We start from the raw sequence: 20,824 nt of genomic DNA, 5'->3' as shown, positions 1-20,824 counted from the left end.
CCGGAAGCAAAAGCTCTACCATCTCAATTAATACAAAAAATTGCTACTAGTTAAGTGTCAAAATGTTAAGTTTTAATTTTTTTCAAAGTTTTGACGGAAGCTCTTTTTTTTTTTTACATACATTAACTTATTTAAGAAACAAATTAACAAAATTGCTGTATAATCATAGAATATTTCTGTTTTATTACCTCACTTAAATAAATCATACAAAAATAGATGCATCATTATGGTGTTATTCAAAATGTCATCCATGCAAAAACAATATAGTAGTTAATCAAAATAAATCAAACACAGAAATATTCTTAATGTTAATATGTAAATTGCACAAACATATCTTTGCAGCCTAATGATGGATGGCTTTAATTAATATAAAAATCCTGCCTTCTGTGTAATTTGTTAAAAAATCTTCAAGTTTAAGTTATAATTTAATCAACCTGTTTTTGCCGAGCTCTTTCCTTCTTCCCCTGCGCTGCAGAGTGTGAGGACGCGTGTTTCTGCTTGTTATACAGCTCCTCAAGGTGTTTTCTCCTCGCTTCTTCCTCTTCCTTCCTGCGATGTTCTTCTTCTTTCTGCTGGCGAACCCGATCTGCTTTTTGACGCTGCATGTATTTTCGTATCTGTTCGGCGTCATAGTGCCGCTGCTTTGCGCTAGACTGTTGTTGTTTTTCTGTTTCTGTAAAAGACAAAATACATTACAATTGTTCTTGTCAGCAAAAACTATATACATACTGCAGTCAAACTCGCCTGGCTTGAAATCCTTGTTGGCTCAATGAAAGGACCGATTTCCCTTATACTGAATGTAGACATGATACTCCGACCCCCCACCCACCCAATATATGTCAAAATGTCAAATGTAACAATATCATCTCTGAAAATGATGGTCTAATTCCAATTCATGGATCAAAAGTTTTACAAAATCGTAAATGAGATATGGCTTAAATAATTGCAAAATCTTGCATCCATAAATTTCTCTTAAAGCCTTACAGACATTTTTAGAACCATTAAAGGACATAATTTAATTATCATCTAAAGGTGTAATCCTTTTAAAGATTGCCTCTCATCCATAATACATCCTTTAACTCCTTTTTTATATCTATCATATCTATTTCAATACTAAATGCAATTTAACACAGTCTGAAGTGCAATTTACGCTGACATTTAATTCCTTTGAAACGATAAAAACATTTAAACAGGACTTATTTTGCATCAATAATGATCCTGTTATCCATTTATTTAAAAAATCAAAGTTCAAATGAATTATATAAAATAGGTCTGAATTCAAAAAGCAACACGGCAAGTGGATCCTTAATTCTGTCTTCTTTTAATTAAGTAGAGTACATAACCATGATTCAAGTCCGCGCTATAACCCTTGATACATCTCAGTTTGAAGGCATTATATAAAATACATTTGAACTCAAAAGCTGCTCTCACAGATTTGTCGTTTTGACAACATATTAAAGTTTTTGTTTTTGGGCAAATTTTTGTGTACATGTCTGGAAACCAGTATTGAGTAATATATATATGATTAAAAAATATCAGATCTCAGTTTCTCACAGTTTGTCCACGCTATACAAGACCATAATAACAAACCTGTAGTCTTTGGGGCCTTCCTTTTCACTGGAGCTTTCCAGCGCTTTTCTCTCTCGCCCATCGACGCCACGCCCAAGGACCCACCCCCATAACTCTGTGGATGATCATCTTCCATCTGTAGATCGCTGTAGACACGTTTTGCCTCCTCGGAGAGCACTCGATGCTGCTGAAGTTCTGTTGCTGTCGCTCCAGTCATGAAATCATCACCACCCTGCGTCTCAGGGCGTTCAAATGGAACATCATCGTCAGAGTGGATGTCTTCTGAAATAATAACTTATTTGTTTGATCTTTGATTCAGTTAGTTCTATTATAATCAAGAGAATGATTGAACATCTTCTATTAAGCAATGATAGGGACACAATGAATTGTATTATGGCATTATATACCAATAAATCTTGTTATGCATAGGGTTTCAGCTGGAGAGGGTTATGGGAGGATGTTGCACCCAGCCCTTTTTTGGAATCACCCTTCTGCCACATGGAGGCCAGCATGTTAACCTTCCTGCCTTTAATGAATTAAATGTTTAAGATAACGTCTTGATTAAAACTTAAAATGTAATTATAAACTCAAACACACTTATCAAATTTAGTAGTTGAAACCTAATGTCACTTTAAATAAGCACAATTTCTAATATTTTCAATAAAATTCTTAATGCTTTAAATATGCACTGCCCGATACAATGCGCCCTTTTGTCCCTCAACACCCTGTCCCCTTCTGCGACACCCTGTCCCCTTCTGCAACACCCTGTCCCCTTCTGCAACACCCTGTCCCCTTCTGCAACAACCTGTCCCCTTCTGCAACAACCTGTCCCCTTCTGCAACACCCTGTCCCCTTCTGCAACACCCTATCCTCTTCTGCAACACCCTGTCCCCTTCTGCAACACCCTATCCTCTTCTGCAATACCCTGTTCTTTTTAAAACCTGGTTAAAACCCTAATGCAAGAAAGTGGTCTTAGAGTGCTGAGAGGAAAGCTACAAAAACAAACCCATTAGTCCACCATGAGTTAATTGATCAAGCCAATGCATTTTTATTTTTAAAATTTTGAATCTCCTATTTCTCTATTTACACTGAAATTTACATTAAAGATACAGGATACAAGAATCTTTATTTAAAGCGGGATATATGATAACAAGAAACATTAGCTCAATGAGATTATTTTCCGACATGAATACCAAATATACATAACATAAGAAAACATAACAATGAACTGGTGACCTGGAAATAAAAGCATCTAGATTCTATTAAATAGGTTACATATTATTTTTTTTTTCACAATAGCTGTATCCAATTTTTTAATGAAGACAATTACAAAAGTAAGATGGATTAGAGCACTGGATACAACATTACAACATCATTTAGTATTCCCAGCTCCATTTCTTTCAAGTATAAAATAATTAAGGATTATAAATAGTATACATTTTAAAATGTTAGAATTTTTGTATTTCTTTACTTCAGCTTATTAGAAAAAAATCTTTGGAAAGTATTGCTAGGAGGTACATTAAAAGCTTTTCCCTTATATATACTTATAAATTAAAAAAACCTTCACAATGCATTTCATGGAACAAGTATTTTCAAGATCGTTTTAAAAAATTCAATCAATCCAAAATGTTAATTATCATAAATCTGAAATGAGCAAAATAATAAAGCCTACATCAATCATAATTTATTTAATAAGTAATTTAATCAAAATGATGATCATAAGTTCGACCCCCACACCTGGTGTATTTTTTACTTTCCATTTCAAAACAATAAATTAAGAAATTTTTCAAAATAGTACAAATGCTGTAAATATTTCTTTTTGAATAACAAATATTAAATTAATACCCACTGGGAAATATTTGCACTTGTGGAATCTGTTTAAAAAAACTAATAAATTCATCATTTTTAAATCTGACACAATATGTCAACAGCATGCATTGTTGGGCTTGTTTAAGGATTTCATATTAATAATTTTCAGACAGCAAAAATGCTTCAAATTTGACAAATATATTGTGTAAATATATTGTTATATATTAAAGCTGTACTCTCACAGATTGATTGTTTTGAGGACTTTCATATTCTTAAATTGTCTTTCAATGAGCGAATTGAGCAACTATCTGGAAACCATGCAGTGATATAAGACTGCTGACAAAAGATCAGATCACAGATTTTCATATGTTTGAATATTGATGTTTATGGCAAAAAGCGTTACTTACGCTTTAATAAAAAAATGAATTTTTCTGTATTTTTCAAGCAATTGAGATCTGTTTAATTCTGAGTTATCTTTACAACTGAATTGAAAGCATTCATGCCAAAATTAGCTGATTCTGAGACAAAAATTGAACAAAAACTTCAAAACTGTCAATCGGTGCGAGCGCAGCTTTAATTCCATATATTGAGGAATCTCTAGATGAATGCAAGTAATTAGACAAGACTATCAAATTATTCTATTTTTATTAAATATGGAGACAGATATCTGTCAATTTCGTTAAAACATGAAAAACAGTAAATGGTGAATATATAAACTGCACAAATTGTTCGTTATTAAAGGAAAAATTCAATAAGGAATTTCCCCTGCATCGAAAATATTAAATAACTGCACTCTTTATTATTTAATTATTTAAATAATGATCTCTTATATCAATAGATACCTTGTTGTTCGCAGACTGCACTTTTTTGAAAGTGCAAATTAGGCAAACAAATCAATGAAAGGGAGTTACATTAAAAAAGACATTTTCCTTACTTATAATCGAACATCCATATAGAACCAGGATAACCTTATGTAATTTGTATGTAAGGTATGAGATTAAATTGAACATTTAACATGATACTGTTAATTGCAAGACTTCTACTTTAAACAGACTCAGAAATGAAGCTACAAAAACTTTTATCCTTCATTTTTTAAGATACAAAAAATATCAATGATTTTCCTTGTAGGTATAAAAAGACCAATAATGTCCAATTATTTTACTTCTACCATAATTCAATTGGAAAATGACAGTATATCTTTCATTTGCCAGATTACCAACTTTCTGTAAATATATCCTTTTTATAATTTGTTAAGTATGATTTTCAAATACACATTAATATTCACAAAATCAGCATATTTTCAATTATCTGTAGATGTGATATTAATTTTTTAGTTAATTTTATGTTTTTCAAATTCAGTTTTGTTCATTCACGATTAGCATATATATTAAATATCATCAGCTTTATTTATTTTTTTTATTTGAAAATGTCAAAGAACATTTTAAAATAGTTCAATATTTGGTTTCTTCAATCAATTATTGTGGTAAATTTTTTGAAAAGAGCCTTTGAAGATTTTACAGTCACAATTAAGGTATAACTGCAAAAATTAAATGATTGTATTTCACTCAAAATATTGACAATTAAATCATTTAAGGCTCTCTTGACCAATTAGTTCTTAAACATCAAGGTCTCAGTGAGAAAACAACCCCCAAAGGCCAAACACCCATTAGGTTTATATTAATTTTGCAAAAGATTATTATATTATGCTGGTTTCACTTGAAGATGGATTTTTAAGTAAAGCATGAATTTGATATACATTGTGTGTATATTAACAAGTGATAAATTACGTCAAAAATGCTACATCGGAAGGCAACATTTTGCTTCAACTGAAGACTTTAAACACCTTTCTCCACCATTTTAAATGAAACATAGGGCAGACTCATATTGCCGCTAAAAGAGCCCTGCCATTTTATTAGGTGATTAGTTTCCTCAATATGACAAACCTGTTTCCAAAAACTAAGCTCTAAATGGGACTCTGACCGAAGGCGGGGCTCCGTAAGTGGTGTAGACTGCGCTAGGTTTTATTTAAAATGGTGCAGGTTTCATTTAAAATGGTGAAGAAAGAGTAAAGTTTTCTTGGGTTAAAGTCTTGACATTCAAAGCAAAATTTTGCCTTCCAATGTAGCATTCATGACATAAGTTATCAGTGGTATAAACACACTGTAATATTACACATAAACAAACTGCATGATGTAATGACAATAATGAAGGTGAAAAAATGTCAAATAGCTGATTTATTTTATTATGAACATTTTTTGGTGTCACAGGATATGTTAGAGTAAATAATGGTCCAATTTTTCAAACAGGCGTATAAAAAAAAGATATTACAAAAAAATTGCATCTTTAATCATATGTTTCACACTGTGACAACCCGTTACTTATGCATTCATGAAAGCCCTCCGTAAACAAATTAGGGCTGAATTTTCGCCCCACTTGACTTGTGCGTGTCATTTACGATGCTTTGAAGTAAAGATATCCCGTTATAAAACTTTTACTCATCCTGCATACGAAATTTCATAAAATTTAATGACATTTCCTATAAATATACACCCCACCGCCCACTTATAATAAGGCCTAAATGGAGTTTAAATATTTGTTTACCAATATGTAAATAAACAATATTTAACTTATGCAGTAACTTTGACAGAAAATGATTGCATAAATTCTGCACCTCTGACTTTTCAATCTTTAAGTCTCATTTTTTTTTTTTTTTAAATACAATGGCATTCATTTTTTGAATGAAATTAATTCGACGATTGATAACATTTCTAGACCAATACGTTTATTTTCTTCCTATAATGTGGGATGCCAGTAGGATTAAATCTAATTCAAGTCCACTTAAAATGTGACAAGATGTGTTAATTTCAAAACTTTGTGCAGACATTTTTTTTTTATTACAATCAAAATATTTCAATAATCTCAGCTTGACTGACCCTATTATTATTAAATTAGGCCTTGACATTACTTTTCTGAAACAGTGACTAGATTTCTATCAACAGCTCAAATATGAATATCCTCCATAGACCATTCCATTCCATTAATTGTGTAGACTCAAGGAAATCTGGTATTAAACCACAATTGTAAGAAGGCCTGTCATGTTTTTTTTTATACAAACTCATGCTTTTTAATGGTTAATCTGATATCCCCAGGATAGCTATTGCAAATAGATGAAAAAAACAAATCTACTTATCAGTAAGAGTTTGACCTTGAAACTAGGTTCACTCTAAAAGGTCAAGGTCATCATAATGAAAATATAATTGTTTGTAAACACACTTCAAGGCCATTCTGTACAAAAAACTGCCATTTAAAATGAAGTTGAAATTGTCGAAATATCAAAGAAAATTTGGTTATCAGATTAACACCTGAACTGAAGAGGTATTAAATTTCAAAACCAATAAAAGTCAAAATTAGTTTCTGTCAGTAATATGGGGATATTTCCATTTCGTCGAGTATTTGAAGTCATGACTGTTATTAATACTGCATAATCAAACACCATCAGATGTTGTTTTTTTCTAATATTAAAGCAGCATAATGATCCGAAAAATAGACCATCAAATAATGCTTATCATCTCAAATATTGCTTTTGTATATTTTGCTCTTAAATATGTATGGGATCTTTAATCTTCAATCATTATTTAGAAGGTAAATACAGCTAGTACATTGGCTTAAACATAAGTGTTTTGCTCTACAGCAATGATTAATAAAAAAAAAATTGAAGGTCAAAAATATTTTTGACATTTATTTTTTCTCCTGTACTTAACTTTTTTTAAGATTTCAATGGAAATTATCAGTCATGTTCACATTTAAAATAGTTTAAAATTGTGTTCATTTAATGTATTTATGATCATGATTTCTTTTCACATAATTATAAAATCAGATAATTTCTGATCATCTATTCATTTACATAATTATTAACCATATGATCATATAATCTTATTGATATTTCCAACTCTTTATAATTTTCATTAAATTAATGAGGGGGCGAAATCAATATTACAAACAAGATTTTGGTATCAAGCCATGACGCTGCATGAAAATAAAATCTTAAAAGTCCAATTCCTATTCTGACAAGCAAAATGTTCTTCAATACAATCTGTATGCTGCATTGTAATGAAATTTAGACGTGTCGTAAAAATAGGAATAAATCTGAAAAAAAAGGATTACTTATCCACTAAATAAAAGGGTGGAGATTTGGAAAGAATTTTACCTTATGTCATATGAGAAAATATCACATCGTATAAAGAATTGTATGGAATTTGCAAAATTGTATCAGATTTCATATAAATTTGATGAGAAATCATTAAACGCCATTTAAACTAGAAACATATAAACCTGCCATTTAAAACTACAAACAAGTTTATTCAAATGCTACAGATTGTATTTCTATTAATTTATTTGTAAGACAATGATGCTACAAACCTTTTTGGGTACAATTGTCTTAAATTGATCGTAGTAATGGTACACTGTATCTGATACAGTTTGTACCAATATGAACCGACATTTGAATTCTATCGTAATTGGCGCATTTTAAAGCTTGGCACATTTTAATGCATATTCATGCATAATAGGACCTTAATTGCTAGCTCTAATTCAAGTGATCAAGTTTTGATCTTATATCTCCTTTACCAACTAATTTAAAATACAGTGACTTGGAAAGCCATGTGATTTGTGATAATTGCCCATAGAAATAAGAAATGGTTAAGGGTTCTAATCTAAGTAACATTGACAATATACACTGATCCATCCCCACCATCTATATATACTTCCCACCCACCTGTGTCCCTATGCTTTGATTTCCCGCTGGAAGATTTCTTTGCCGGTCCGAGCTCCCTCAACACGAGTTCCTGACCTGCTCGCCATGAAGACGTTGTGATGATTTCTGGAAGTAGAGCATACATATAACATAAACAGAGGAAACTACAGGGACAAGACCGCAGTCAAAACGAGAATTCTGCAATTGATAAAAGCTGCCTGTTGTGAGCACCTGTTATTTGGAACTTGAATTTTTGACAAAACATGGGCTATAACTCTGATTTCAATAGTATAATGTGGGTGTTGATCAAACTCAGTTGAGATATAAATCCATTTTACACTGTAATCCAAGTTTGGTAAAGATTGGATAACCAATGCCTAAGTTAGAGAGCAGTAATGAAAGTGTGACACCATGGAATTTTCAAAAGTAATCTAAAAGCTGGACTCTCACAGATTGAACGTTTTGACAGTTTAGGCTATAAAACATTAATTTTTGAACGGAAATATGAAAATTTATGATATGACTTTTTGTCAGCAATCTTATATCATTGATTTGCAGATATTTACGCAAAAAATTGCTCTTTCCAAGACAAAAAATAAAAAAGTTGTAAAAATGGTCAATCTGTGAGAGTGCAGCTTTAAGACATTTTAATTATATTTCATTCATTTCAAGACATCAGATCAATTATTTGACTATTTTTTTAATATTTGTTTTAAATTTATATTTTATGTCAGATATTCAATAAAGTTTCCTTCTTTAATTTTGAATGCTTTTTAATTTCTTGAGCATTGCACGTTATCTATATATAATGCTGCAGATTTTCAAATTCAAATTTTCAATAAATCACTATTTTTTTATGTGATGTATTTTTATTTCATTTCATATAGATCATTAAATATTCATTTTTATTTCTTGGCCAAACCTTTGTTCTTTGGCTGCTGTTGTTGTTGCTGCTGCTGGTGCTGTTTTTGTGGTTTACGGGAAGGGGCAATAACTCTCGTCACCTTCTTACTTTTTCCTTCCCCTTCCTCAACTGTTAACCAAGCTGGAATAAAGAGATTCAGATGACTGACAAGGGTATCAGAAGAAATAATCGGATTTAGTTCTTTTGTATTGATAATATGAAAAATAAACGACCAAAACAACATTAAACAATAAGTTATTGTAATTTGTATTTTTGCTCTTTATTCCAAAATGGGACGTGTAATGAGCAATTTCACAATCTTTCAAGGCCAAAAAAGTTTGTTTGACTTAATATTTTTGTCTTATTTTTACATTTTCTTTATATGTAAATAAAACCCTTTCAAATCATACCAAAATTATAGCGGTCACCAGGTATCCAAAATGCATGTGTTTGTGTATTGGACACCTTAAGCTGTTCCTCATAGAGGCTTGATCCTACACTGCTATAGCGACTTGTTGACATCATTTGTCAGTGTCACGAATGTGAAATTGATGGCAATTGTTCAAATTAATTACAATGAACATCATTGCTGTCTAAAGATTCAATGCATTTATCCCAGACCTTGAGGCTGATTTAATATCATATCATTATTTGCTATTACTTTTTTTAATTAAGATGATCAAATACACGTTAAACAAAAACCCTTACTGCCGAAAGGGTCTATGCGTTTATCCTGGACTTTGAGGCTGACTTGTCGTTTCTTATCCTTCTTCCCACTATCCGGACCCCGGCCTGGCTTCGACTCCACAATACGGTATTTGACCTCTGTTTCACTGAAGCCTGCAATATCATAGGCAAAACATTAGTCATAGATCTTGTCTGGATTTGTTCGATTTATCATGGGCTGTATATACCATTGCATAGAAGCTAGCAGGAGAGAAGCTTGCATGTGAAAAGCTTATCTCATATGAACTAGCCTGAGAAGAGCTAGCATCATATTAGCTAGCATGAAAAAGCTAGCATCAAAAGCTAGCATGAAAGAAACTAGCATTAGAAAAGCTAGCACTATTGAGGATAACATGAAAGAAGCTAACATCATTAAAGAAGCCAGTGTCATAGAAGCTAGCATGAGAGAAGCTGACACCAAAGAAGCTAACATGAAAAAAGGTTAAGCATTAAAGCTAACACCATAGAAGCTAGCATGCTAGCATGAGAAGGCTATTACAATTGAAGCCAGCACTTCAGCTACACATGATGCAAAAAAATGATCATTTCAACAATGAAATATACAAAGGAAGGTTCATGTTGCAGTTCATATGTTACCGCATACGTCCTTGTAAGACAAACAAAAAAAGTGAAAATTAGATTTTCATTTTAGCAGTTATACAGGTTAGCACAAGCCTGCAAGTTCTATACTTGTTAAGTTCTTTCCTGGCTTGCACAAATTCTGCATTTTATATAGCAGGACTTGTAAAAACAAACAAGTTTTGCCAACATTTCTGGAAATTTTGGACTCGTTCATTCAACAGTCTCATTTCAATAACTGCTTTAGTACATTTAGTACAAAATGTACAGTAAATGGATTCAACAAGGATCACATGCATTCAAAACCAATTCGCGAAATAGTACCTTTATACGAGGGAGCAGCTGGACCTGCTGCGACTTTCCGCACCTTGGCAGTTTTCTCAGCTCCTTCGATTAATTCCTGTGAACGAGGCATAATGGGTTCGCAGGGGTCGTGCAGGGACCTTGGGTTGGCGCCCAATGACCCAGGGGAATCGTCTATGTCTTCATTGTTGTGGTCTGAAAAATTATAACATTTATATTAGAATACAAAGGAAAATACCAATATGATTCAAACTATGTTCAACTTGTTGCCAAAACCCTTATTGAACAAACCTATCTACAAATTCATGAATGGCACTCAATTGCTACATTTGATAAATGTTAGAGGTCAATGTGCCTAAAAAAAACACGAAAAAATAAGGGTATGTTTTAACGTGGGTAAGTAAAAAAAATGAAAAATATTTCTAAAAATAAACACTAGCTTTAAACCATTGAAGACCCTCTAAGTATGAACAAAATGCCTTCTAAATTAGCATCATGTCTAAGAGACATTGGTAAACATTGACATCGGTCAAGTGGATTTGTTTAACATAATTATATACATAAAGAAAACAATAAGAGCACCTATACATTTCTAACTTTAATATTGGCCAACAAAAGAATAACTCCCCATTAAAACTAAAATTTGCTTTACTGAAAAAATTGACTTTGGGTCAATTTAAGCGGTCAAGTGGATTTTTTTTTACATATATTCATAAAGAAGGCAGCTAGAAGCTAGCTAGAGCACTTATTCGTACTTAAATTTAATATTTGCCAAATTAAATAAACATAAGAGTTTTCAATGCATTTAGTGTTTCTGCACTACCATTCGTAAAAAAGAGATATTTCTTCCTTGATTTATCAGGGACTCGCGTTAAGCAATTGACCTGAATAATTATTGTTTGAATTCTTTACTATGTCATGCTTCAAAATGAGCATAAATACAAATGGCTTTGGTACCACGCCAAAAACTTTCACAATACTGACTACGTATTATAATCTAAAAATCATTACAATAATGACTAATGTTAAAACGAAAGCCATTTATGTCGGAATTTGCACTATTTTCTTACTGATTCAAATACACACAAAAATGTTGGTAAACACAAAAGTAATAATTTACAAGTAATAAAATGATGAACATAACTTTTGTAATGGATAAAGATTTGTTGGAATACAAGAAAAATGTTCATTCATTATGCAATAATTATTGTTTATATTTGGTAAATAAAATGATTAAATTGAAAGGCAAATTTTTTTAAAGATAAATAAACAATCCCACTTTCTTAGTGTTCAGCAAGAAATGAGTATCGAATGTCTCTATTATAGGCAGCTGCAAGTACAAGCTTTTAATAACCATAATAAATTTATGACAAAACAGAAAATTGCCAGTTGTTTTGGTTTTCAATTTAAATGGAAATCTGGAGCAAAATGTAATCTGCATCTGGGATTTTTTGGTTATCAGAGTTATTCTAAATGATTAAAAGTGAATCTGTCTGGTGATCCCGTTGCAAGTGGAAGCACTTTTTAAGCATGAACACTAAAATACATTTATTGTTACCCATTAAGGACCAGCTTAACGTTTTGGACTTCAAGATCATTAGATTAATTTCTATTTGCTTAATGATTGTTTAAATCCTACAGACCATAATAAAAATTCCAGATACTATCAAGTTATATAAAGTTAACAATTCAGTTGAAAGTACAATACATATTGCTCTATCACATTTGCTTCAACCTTAATTTTGTTTGACATTATTAATTATGGCACAAATTGAATTTTATTGAAGAATGTCAATACTTATATACAATAGTTCAAATATTTTCTATAAACAATTAAGTTACAAGGCTATATACAATAGCTGACCTGTTTTGAAATAAAAAAGCACTCAGATTTGTTTTCAAAATAATACAACTCATTTTGACAAAAAAACTAATTAGTTCTGTTCGACATATTTGTTCTATTATACGCCATCAATATTTTGATCTGAAACCTATTTTTTAATTTGCAAGTTTATTTTAGTTTTTGAATAGAAAAAATATTTCTTGAAGGTTTATTAACAGGGGACCCCGGTTCGATTCCTGGCCTGGGCGCCTGTGAGTTTGGTGAGTGATCACCAAATTGGACAAGTGGGTTTTTCTCCGTTTTCCTCCACAACACATGACCATACTCTCAGGCGCAACACCGTGCTAATGAGAATGACACAGTGTAATGCACCAGTCAATAGTAACCACGCCACCCCCCCAGGTCCGGGAAATAGCAGGGACTTTGACTTTCGGTCCAGCCAAGCCGGTGTAAAATCCCCGTCCTGCGGGAGCTAACCGCTGATAAAATACCTGCCAAATGCCCCCGCACCACAGGGAAGGCCCATTCCCGCTATTTTAAAAGCATGCACCTGGCACTGCGGGGCCACCTGGAAGGTAAAAAAAACAAACACGGCCCTTTCTGGACCTGGGGGGGGGGGGGGATGGGGCGCGTAGTTACAATTGACTGGTGCATAATTTACTATAACTTTCTTTTTAATTCTTCTTGTACAGTTTAAACTATCAATCCTATATATAAATTTACCTTTAGCTGAAGACTTGCTTTGCTGCTTGCGAATGGTTTCCTTGATTTTAGCAAGACCATCTGAAATAAAGGAGTTACATTATGATACAAATTATAATAATAAATATTCTGAAGAATATTCTGAATAAATAAAGAAGAATTTTTGGATACAACCTACATTTTCAGCCAGTGATGCTGCAGTACTAGGTTGAATCATTAATAATTTCATCTTTTGTAGGCCTTTAAACGTCCACCTACTGCCACTCATCCTATACACACTCTCTGCTTCAGATTTTGCACAGACAGTGAGTCAACCAATGAGGTTGTATTCTAAGACAATGATATGACTTGAAGTAACATTTCACTAGGCTATGCTCACCTGTCAATTCTTAATCATAAAAAGGTTACTTCATGTCATCTTACTATTACATAGTTCACAACAAGTCTTAGCTTCTCAAGCATAATGTTCAGTATTAATGCTGTTGATCAAGGGACATAACTCTTGTAACAAGTATTTTAGCCAGAGATGCACCATGGGACAGGACACACACACACAAGCACATTAATAGCTATTGTGAACATGTGTACCAAGTTTCATCATTTTAATATCTTGAAATGGTAAACAGTGATGAAAATTACATTTTTTGCACCATGACAATAGCTATAATATATATACCAATGACAATTTAGTTTATAAAAAATAATGACAAGATTTAATTTGACTTTTAATTTCCTTTGAAAAAGAGACAACTTAGTGTAAGCATTTTTTAGGATTCATAATGACTATACTGGCATTACAAGAAAAAGTAATATTATAAAATTACAGTAGTGCATATATTATAACAAATATTATAATTCGTTATACTAGCAATGTACTTACTAAAGAATGGCATTACTTTTTTTAATTTTGTTTCATTAAAAGTTCTCTGAAAAGGCCTTGAAACAGAAAGTTCAATTCAGTGGTTTTATTGAGTGCTATTTAAAGGTTTGAAAATTACAGGTACTGAACTTTGCCTAAAAACCACTTGAAAATTATTGAAGACGAACTTGTCTAGAAAACACTCGAAAATTATTGAAGAATCCTTTTTCATACCCTCAAGTGACATAAGACTTAATATTAGTTCAATTGGTATGAATAAAATGAATATGCTAAGGAGAGTTATGATTAGAAATACATTCATCAGGGGTATAAAGGGCAGACAATGTCATCTTCAAGCGATCTTTTCACAAATATTGAAATGTACTATACTATTCATTTTAATACGAAAGCATCGCTCTTATATTTGAGTTGAAAAACTCTTAATATTTAAACAAATGTGAATGGAAGCACAATTTATGTAATCAACGAACAATATATGGTGAATTTCGGCAAAGAATTTGGGTACAAAAACTGTACACTTGATTTTCAATAAAAGGTCTTACAGGCAGCATTAAAGTCCGCTATTATGTACTCACTGCATAAAAACTTTTCTTTAAAAGATTCTTATGGGTATTCAGAAAATTTTCATTCCTCATCAATGCTAGATAAATATTTCTGAATCTTGCATGACCTTAACGACTCCTCTTTACATTATGGAGAAAGTTCGAACATTTCCTTTCAGTAGAAATGGAAATTCGTGTTTAGTAAAAAATCAAGCAAATATTGACACTGTTATATGTTTTGAGCACACGCACATTAACTGTATTTTAAATATGTTCACTTATATTATTCCGTCCCAGGGGCAGTGGAAACCCATATCGCAATAAAACATTGTCTTGTTTTGACACGATTTCATTTTCAATTATAATCATGCATGACTTCCAAAAAAATATTTTAAAACAGCTTTTTTGATTAAGAAACTTTCAAAACATTAGAAAAGCGTTTTTTAATTATTTCAAACTGTATTTCCATATTTTGCTTTTATTTCACATGTTTTAATTGTAATCTAGTTATAAATATAACATTAAGCGTCTTATGGCTTCAAGTATTTACAAGAATACGTTAAAATGCTCAAACGTATTTCTTCCCTAACTTAAAGTGGACAAAAATAAATTTAAAAAAACATACCTTCAGAAAACGAAACAGACATTTTCTTGTTTGAATTATCCTTTCTGATGTTTGAATTTCTCCGAAAACTCTTACATTTATAGTTCATAAAGATCACATGATTTTTATTTAAACTCCGAAAAACTTCGAAAATAACTTGGAACAGTTCACATCATTTTTTTATTCAAACTCAGCTATCAAAATCCAAACATAGCCACAAATATCGTAAGCACTAGCTTAAAGCAAATATTTACAGAACACACGATATTCTATATTCAATAAATCACTTTTTCATTAGCACTATATCACTTAGTCTAGCTATGATCAGAGTAGAAATCGAACATTTTGAAAATTTAACTGCCATTACTTCTAATCCTGAAATGATCCATCTAACCATGCATTAGAAGCCATTAAAAATCCAAATGCTTGTATATATATATATATATATATATCTATCTATAAACTACGAAAGATCCGGATTCCTTTTCAACTCCAATTTCAACAACCAATTCGCCCAATCTGCACGGTTTCCATTTCTATAAAATGCTTATCTGTACTCAGCGAAATTTTTTCAATAATCCAACACATGATTATCCCGCTAGTCAATGTTTAATCTATTGATAACTAATCGTCACCACTTGATCCAATAGAGAAGTCAAACAAAATAAACTTGGCAGCGCTATTTCCACGATGTTTACTTACATCTTATTAATAAATATTTAAACTGGATTCTGCCTTTAACTAAGTTGTGCAAGAATATTTAAAATGCATTATGATTAAGTCTATAAAATTGAAATATGTCAATGATATATATACAAGCTATAAATCATTACTGAATAATATTTTCAGATAAAAAAGAACAAATTTAAACTTTACATAATTGTTTGCATTACTAAAGTGAAACATGTTCATCAATTAGTTTAAAGTTGTAACTCTCACAGATTTGTCCACTTTTTGTTTTGTTTCCGAAAGAACCAATTTTCGCGTTAAACCAGTACATTATAAATAAGACTTCAGACAATAGCAGATCACTTTGAGTTTTTCAAATTAAAATTCGAAAATTGACGTTTTATAGTTACTTATGCTTTAAAATAAATGAGTTTTTCCGCAGTCTTCTATATAAACAATTGAGATCTGCTCTTTATTAAAAAGTGACCGTTCAATGCTTCAAAATTAGAAAAGCTTACAAATGCAAATAGAGGAGACTTGTGAATATTAGCTGAGGATGGTTACATACAATTTCTGTTATTTTGTAGTCTTCTATCAGTTTTATGACCTACAAAATTGGGCACATAAAGTGAATAATAACCTAAGCCTTTTGCCCTTAACATTCCAATATGCAACTCAATGAGATAACTGAAGAGTAATTTATACATTTTGGAAGAGATGGAGATGGATTTGAAGTCCTATAATGGGACGTATGCAATAAAATATAATGCTCAATCATGACACAATGTTTGCAACCAATTGAGTTGAGAACACATTTATTAATTCACTTTCTATTCCAAAACAAATGTTCCAGCCTCTGATAGCATAACACATTGAATCTTCCTCGCATAAGGTAATGGTGTGTCCTCTTTCAGGGCCTCTTTTAACATAAACAAATTGAATCTTCCTTGCGTATAGTAATATTGTGTCCTCTATCAGGGCCTCATATAGCATAAACACATTAAATCTTCCTCTCAAAGTAATTGTGTGTCCTCTATCAGGGCCTCTTATAGCATAAACACATTGAACCTTCCTCGCATAAAGTATAACTGTGTCCTCTATCAGGGCCTCTTTCCTTACAAAATAGGAGCAAGTGTTTAAGCTGTACTTGTTTAATGTGAATATGATTTTGTTTACTTTGAAGGTGACTTTGAACCTTCCTCGTATAACGTAATGTTGTGTCCTCTAGCAGGGCCTCTTATAGCATAAACACTTAACATTCCTGAATAAACAAATCTTGTATCCTCTACAAGGGCCTTTTTTGCAAGGACACATTAAACCTTTTGCACATAATGAAAACTTATGTCCTCTATCAGGGCCTCTTATAGCATGAACACATTGCACCTTCCTCAATGTATAAAGATATGTTGTGTCTTCTTTCAGGGCCTCTTACAGCATGTTAATTAACACATTTAACCTTCCTCATTTTCTACAGTGGACCAAACAAGATTTGTGAAGAGGCCATTGATTGGCCAAGCAAATGCAGTTGTCCAATCAGATATCACCTAACAAAAGTTATTTTAAATTAAGGGGAAGTCATTCTTACACAATTCATTTGACAAAAAAAAATCCATTTTTCGTCAATAACTAACTATGCCAATATCATCAACAATTTACTGACGGTCTGATTTATCAACCCATCAATAACTGAAACCATTTTGGCAATGGGTTTGGGCGCACTTTATATATATAATAAGGCCCTAAATGGAGGCTAAAGTGGGTGCCGCAGAAGCAAAACTGGCTTTTGAAAAAACCCATTTGGGGCCTATTCTGACTACAAATTTGAGGCAAACCGGAGTGTCAATACTAACAACAATTAAAGTAATAACAAAAATTAACCTTTTTTTATCCCTGAAACCATTTGATCTGCAAAAATCCATGGACAAATCACATCCCTGGTATTGTCAACCAGTTAAACAAAGCATGATCACAATGCAATTAAGCACCAAACAGACACTTAATTTGTGCTGTCTCAACGGTGGCTTCCAACAGTCAGTTTATACTCTTTCAAGTGTTTTCTTTCAAGTGTTTCATTCATTGTTTTTGCACTCATAATTCAAAGCTATGATTTATTTTGCTGGTTGAAGTGAAACCTAATGAAATGCTTACTCAAGTTCATTTGCAACAGTTCAGTAATACATTAAATCGAGTGCATTTGGGATAGTCATGAATACATTTTGCCGAGAAAAACACAGATCCTGACAAGTATTAATTAGTAAATCTAGGTGTTTACTGTTCACAGTCTCCATCAACAGAATTGCAGGATATAGTTTCGGATTTAAAACTATAGAAAGCTTCTGTCTAACAGTTACTTCTAGCAAAACAGATAAGAAAAAAACTTGCTATCTAGAAAATGTCGGTCATAAAGACCCAAAATTTACACGACAAATTCAAAACACCATCTCACCGCGCGATTCAGCAAGATCCAGGGCTATAAGGCGAACTGAAATGTCGCAGCCAACTTTAGAACACAAATTCCCATCAGTTTATTTAAGCCAGAGTTTTGGTCATGGTGAGAATTGTCACTAGTAACATAATGACATCGTCAGATATCCCCCCCCCCATACACTACTGCCATAGATGCTTCCTTGTGTGCTGACTGGACAATATGGCTAAGAAAATCTCGTAATCATGAGTAATTAATGAGGCAATAGGTTATATTGGTTCCACAAAGTACCAGATAATTTCCTGTAAAAAATATTCTGGTTAAAGCTGGAATTGAAAACGCTCCGCCTATTTAGAACAATGATACTTTGACAGCAGACTGAGTAGACCACGTGGCCATGGAGGCTACGGATACTACAAGTTATTCAAGAATATTTATTCGTTGCATGATAATTCATTGGAAGAAGAGTTCTCTCCCCTGCCTCATGCATATTCATTAAAACAAGATTTTGTCAGTCAATTGTCCCACAGTATTTATGAAGTATAAGAGAATTAGGTACCGGTAACCAATGATGTAGTAACATGTACGCAAAGTGTCATGTGACTGTCCAGAACGTTCTTCAGTTACATATACATTGGTACTTGATTTTCTGTATGATAAAAATTGTGTTCATTTTGCATGAATTGGTTGACCTTTTGTGACCTTGGAAATGCATATGAAAAACACAAAATAAAAAGCCTCAATAATCACCTTCAAACATGCAAAATTTATTACAATCAAAATCATTATCACCACAAAAATAAAGTATTGAAAAGGGGTTCAAGTAAATATAGGATTGTTTCTTATTTATCATTTTACTGATCAATACCACTCAAAAATGGGGTTTTACTCTAAAATTGTCAAGTCAGGGATGATAACAGAGCCAAGTTGCCAATCCTGAAAATGTCTGCGTGGGGTTCAGGGGGCCGCTCAAGGTCCCCGATGGGTCCAGGGCAAAGCCCTTGTGGGGGGACAAGCGGGGCGATCTCCCGAAGCTTTCCGTATTTCAGGGATTTTAATACCCTTTTTTGCCTTAGAATAGTGTTCAAGGAGTACATCTTTCGGTTTGGTAGGTAAAATTATGTTCAACACGAGACATCCACAATCAGAACAATTATCAGGAATCTTTTTTTACCTGATGTCACAGGCATAAGACATGTACCTGACATTTTGGTTCAGTTGTCCACTTCCCATAAAACTCAACTGGCTATGATCAAATGCCTGTGTATGAACAGTCTACACTGTGGGATGTTTGATTTATAATAATGAACAACATATCAATTATCATGCTTGCAAATGTTTATTGTAAAAGTGTCCATTTTCTGCACATTTGATGAGAATATAATGTTATTAATTATTATATATATTATTACAAGTAATATCCAAACGGGACTTAAATGCTTTGGCAGCGTAGCTGTTGTGGACATGGTGGACTTTGACGTATTCTGGTCCCCATGCCAGATTTTTTCCCCTCATGGTGTTACATGAGTCCAGTAGCACACAAACTAGATTGTCCCACAGCAGTTCAAGTCTCTCAAACAGGCTATCAAATTCTATGAAAATTGATTCAGAATCAGCCCTTGTGATTTTTAAGGAGGCCAAACGTCTCAACACTATTTCTTTCTCTATGCCAGAAAATGTATATTGTTCGAACTGAGCTCGAATCGCTCCCTGTACCCCTACCCCCTAGAAAAAAACTCAACGGATTTACATTAATCTCAAAATCGATCCGTGAGGCCTTAAATCCGGAATTCCGGATTAATCCGGAATTTAATCATCCCTGTAAAGTACATCACAAGAACACTAAACGTCATACAACATGATAAACCCTAAACAATATCATGTTTTCTTTGATGCAACGTAACTTAATGTAATCCTAAAATTCCTCAATAATTCCATAACTGATGGCACATATATATACATTTTAGACATCTGAGCATGAGAGAATTTTTCCTGAATATCGACACGTTATTGATGCTTTTTGATTAATAGCCCCCTGGATAAAAATGAAATTATTTGCTCATTCTATAGTCACTAAGGATGGCTGAGTTTTTACTTTTAGCAGAAAATATTGAACTCTGCGTAATTAATTATTCAAATTGAATGTACTTTTATAAGGCTAAAATATTTATCATGCAAGAAACAGAAAGTGTATTTATTTGACCTTATTTTACATTTCTGCTTATTTATAATATCAAGCGAAAAACAAAAAAATATGTGGTAATAGGGTCACATCTTCCAAAAACAAGGGGAAAGGCTTATATTCTGCGTATTCTGCAGTATGAAGCTTTTAAAAATACATATTTAAACACAGAATCAAATAAATATATATATATATATACCAAAAGCTTTTTTATAACCAAAAGACTATACAAATTGAAGGGTCCGGGTCTATTTCGTAAGCTAACCCAAACCAGAAGCATTTTTTTTAGGCCTCAGCATAAATTTTGAATTTATTGACTGTACTTTCATCTGAT

The 20,824-nt window shown here is 32.5% G+C and overlaps 1 protein-coding gene across 5 annotated transcripts in view; it reads right to left on the bottom strand.

The window, feature by feature from the left end:
* The window catches only part of LOC128223836 (centrosome-associated protein 350-like), a 108,560-nt gene that overhangs the window by 38,381 nt on the left and 49,355 nt on the right, over window positions 1–20,824 (bottom strand). For 2 of the 5 annotated variants that reach the window (XM_052933254.1, XM_052933256.1), the window contains exons 7-13: window positions 13,210–13,269; window positions 10,665–10,838; window positions 9,744–9,875; window positions 9,054–9,176; window positions 8,153–8,257; window positions 1,591–1,851; window positions 435–673 (exon numbers count right to left, since the gene is read on the bottom strand). In XM_052933254.1, coding sequence (XP_052789214.1) covers window positions 435–673; window positions 1,591–1,851; window positions 8,153–8,257; window positions 9,054–9,176; window positions 9,744–9,875; window positions 10,665–10,838; window positions 13,210–13,269 — 1,094 coding nt within the window. Of the gene's footprint in view, window positions 1–434; window positions 674–1,590; window positions 1,852–8,152; window positions 8,258–9,053; window positions 9,177–9,743; window positions 9,876–10,664; window positions 10,839–13,209; window positions 13,270–15,235; window positions 15,689–17,761; window positions 17,808–20,824 lie in introns of those variants that run through there. The other 3 variants (XM_052933258.1, XM_052933257.1, XM_052933255.1) reach the window with 3 other exon arrangements.

Source organism: Mya arenaria, chromosome 17 (genome assembly GCF_026914265.1).
Source record: "Mya arenaria isolate MELC-2E11 chromosome 17, ASM2691426v1".
Taxonomy (NCBI): Eukaryota; Metazoa; Mollusca; class Bivalvia; order Myida; family Myidae; genus Mya; species Mya arenaria.
This window is presented reverse-complemented; position numbering and strand designations above follow the sequence as displayed.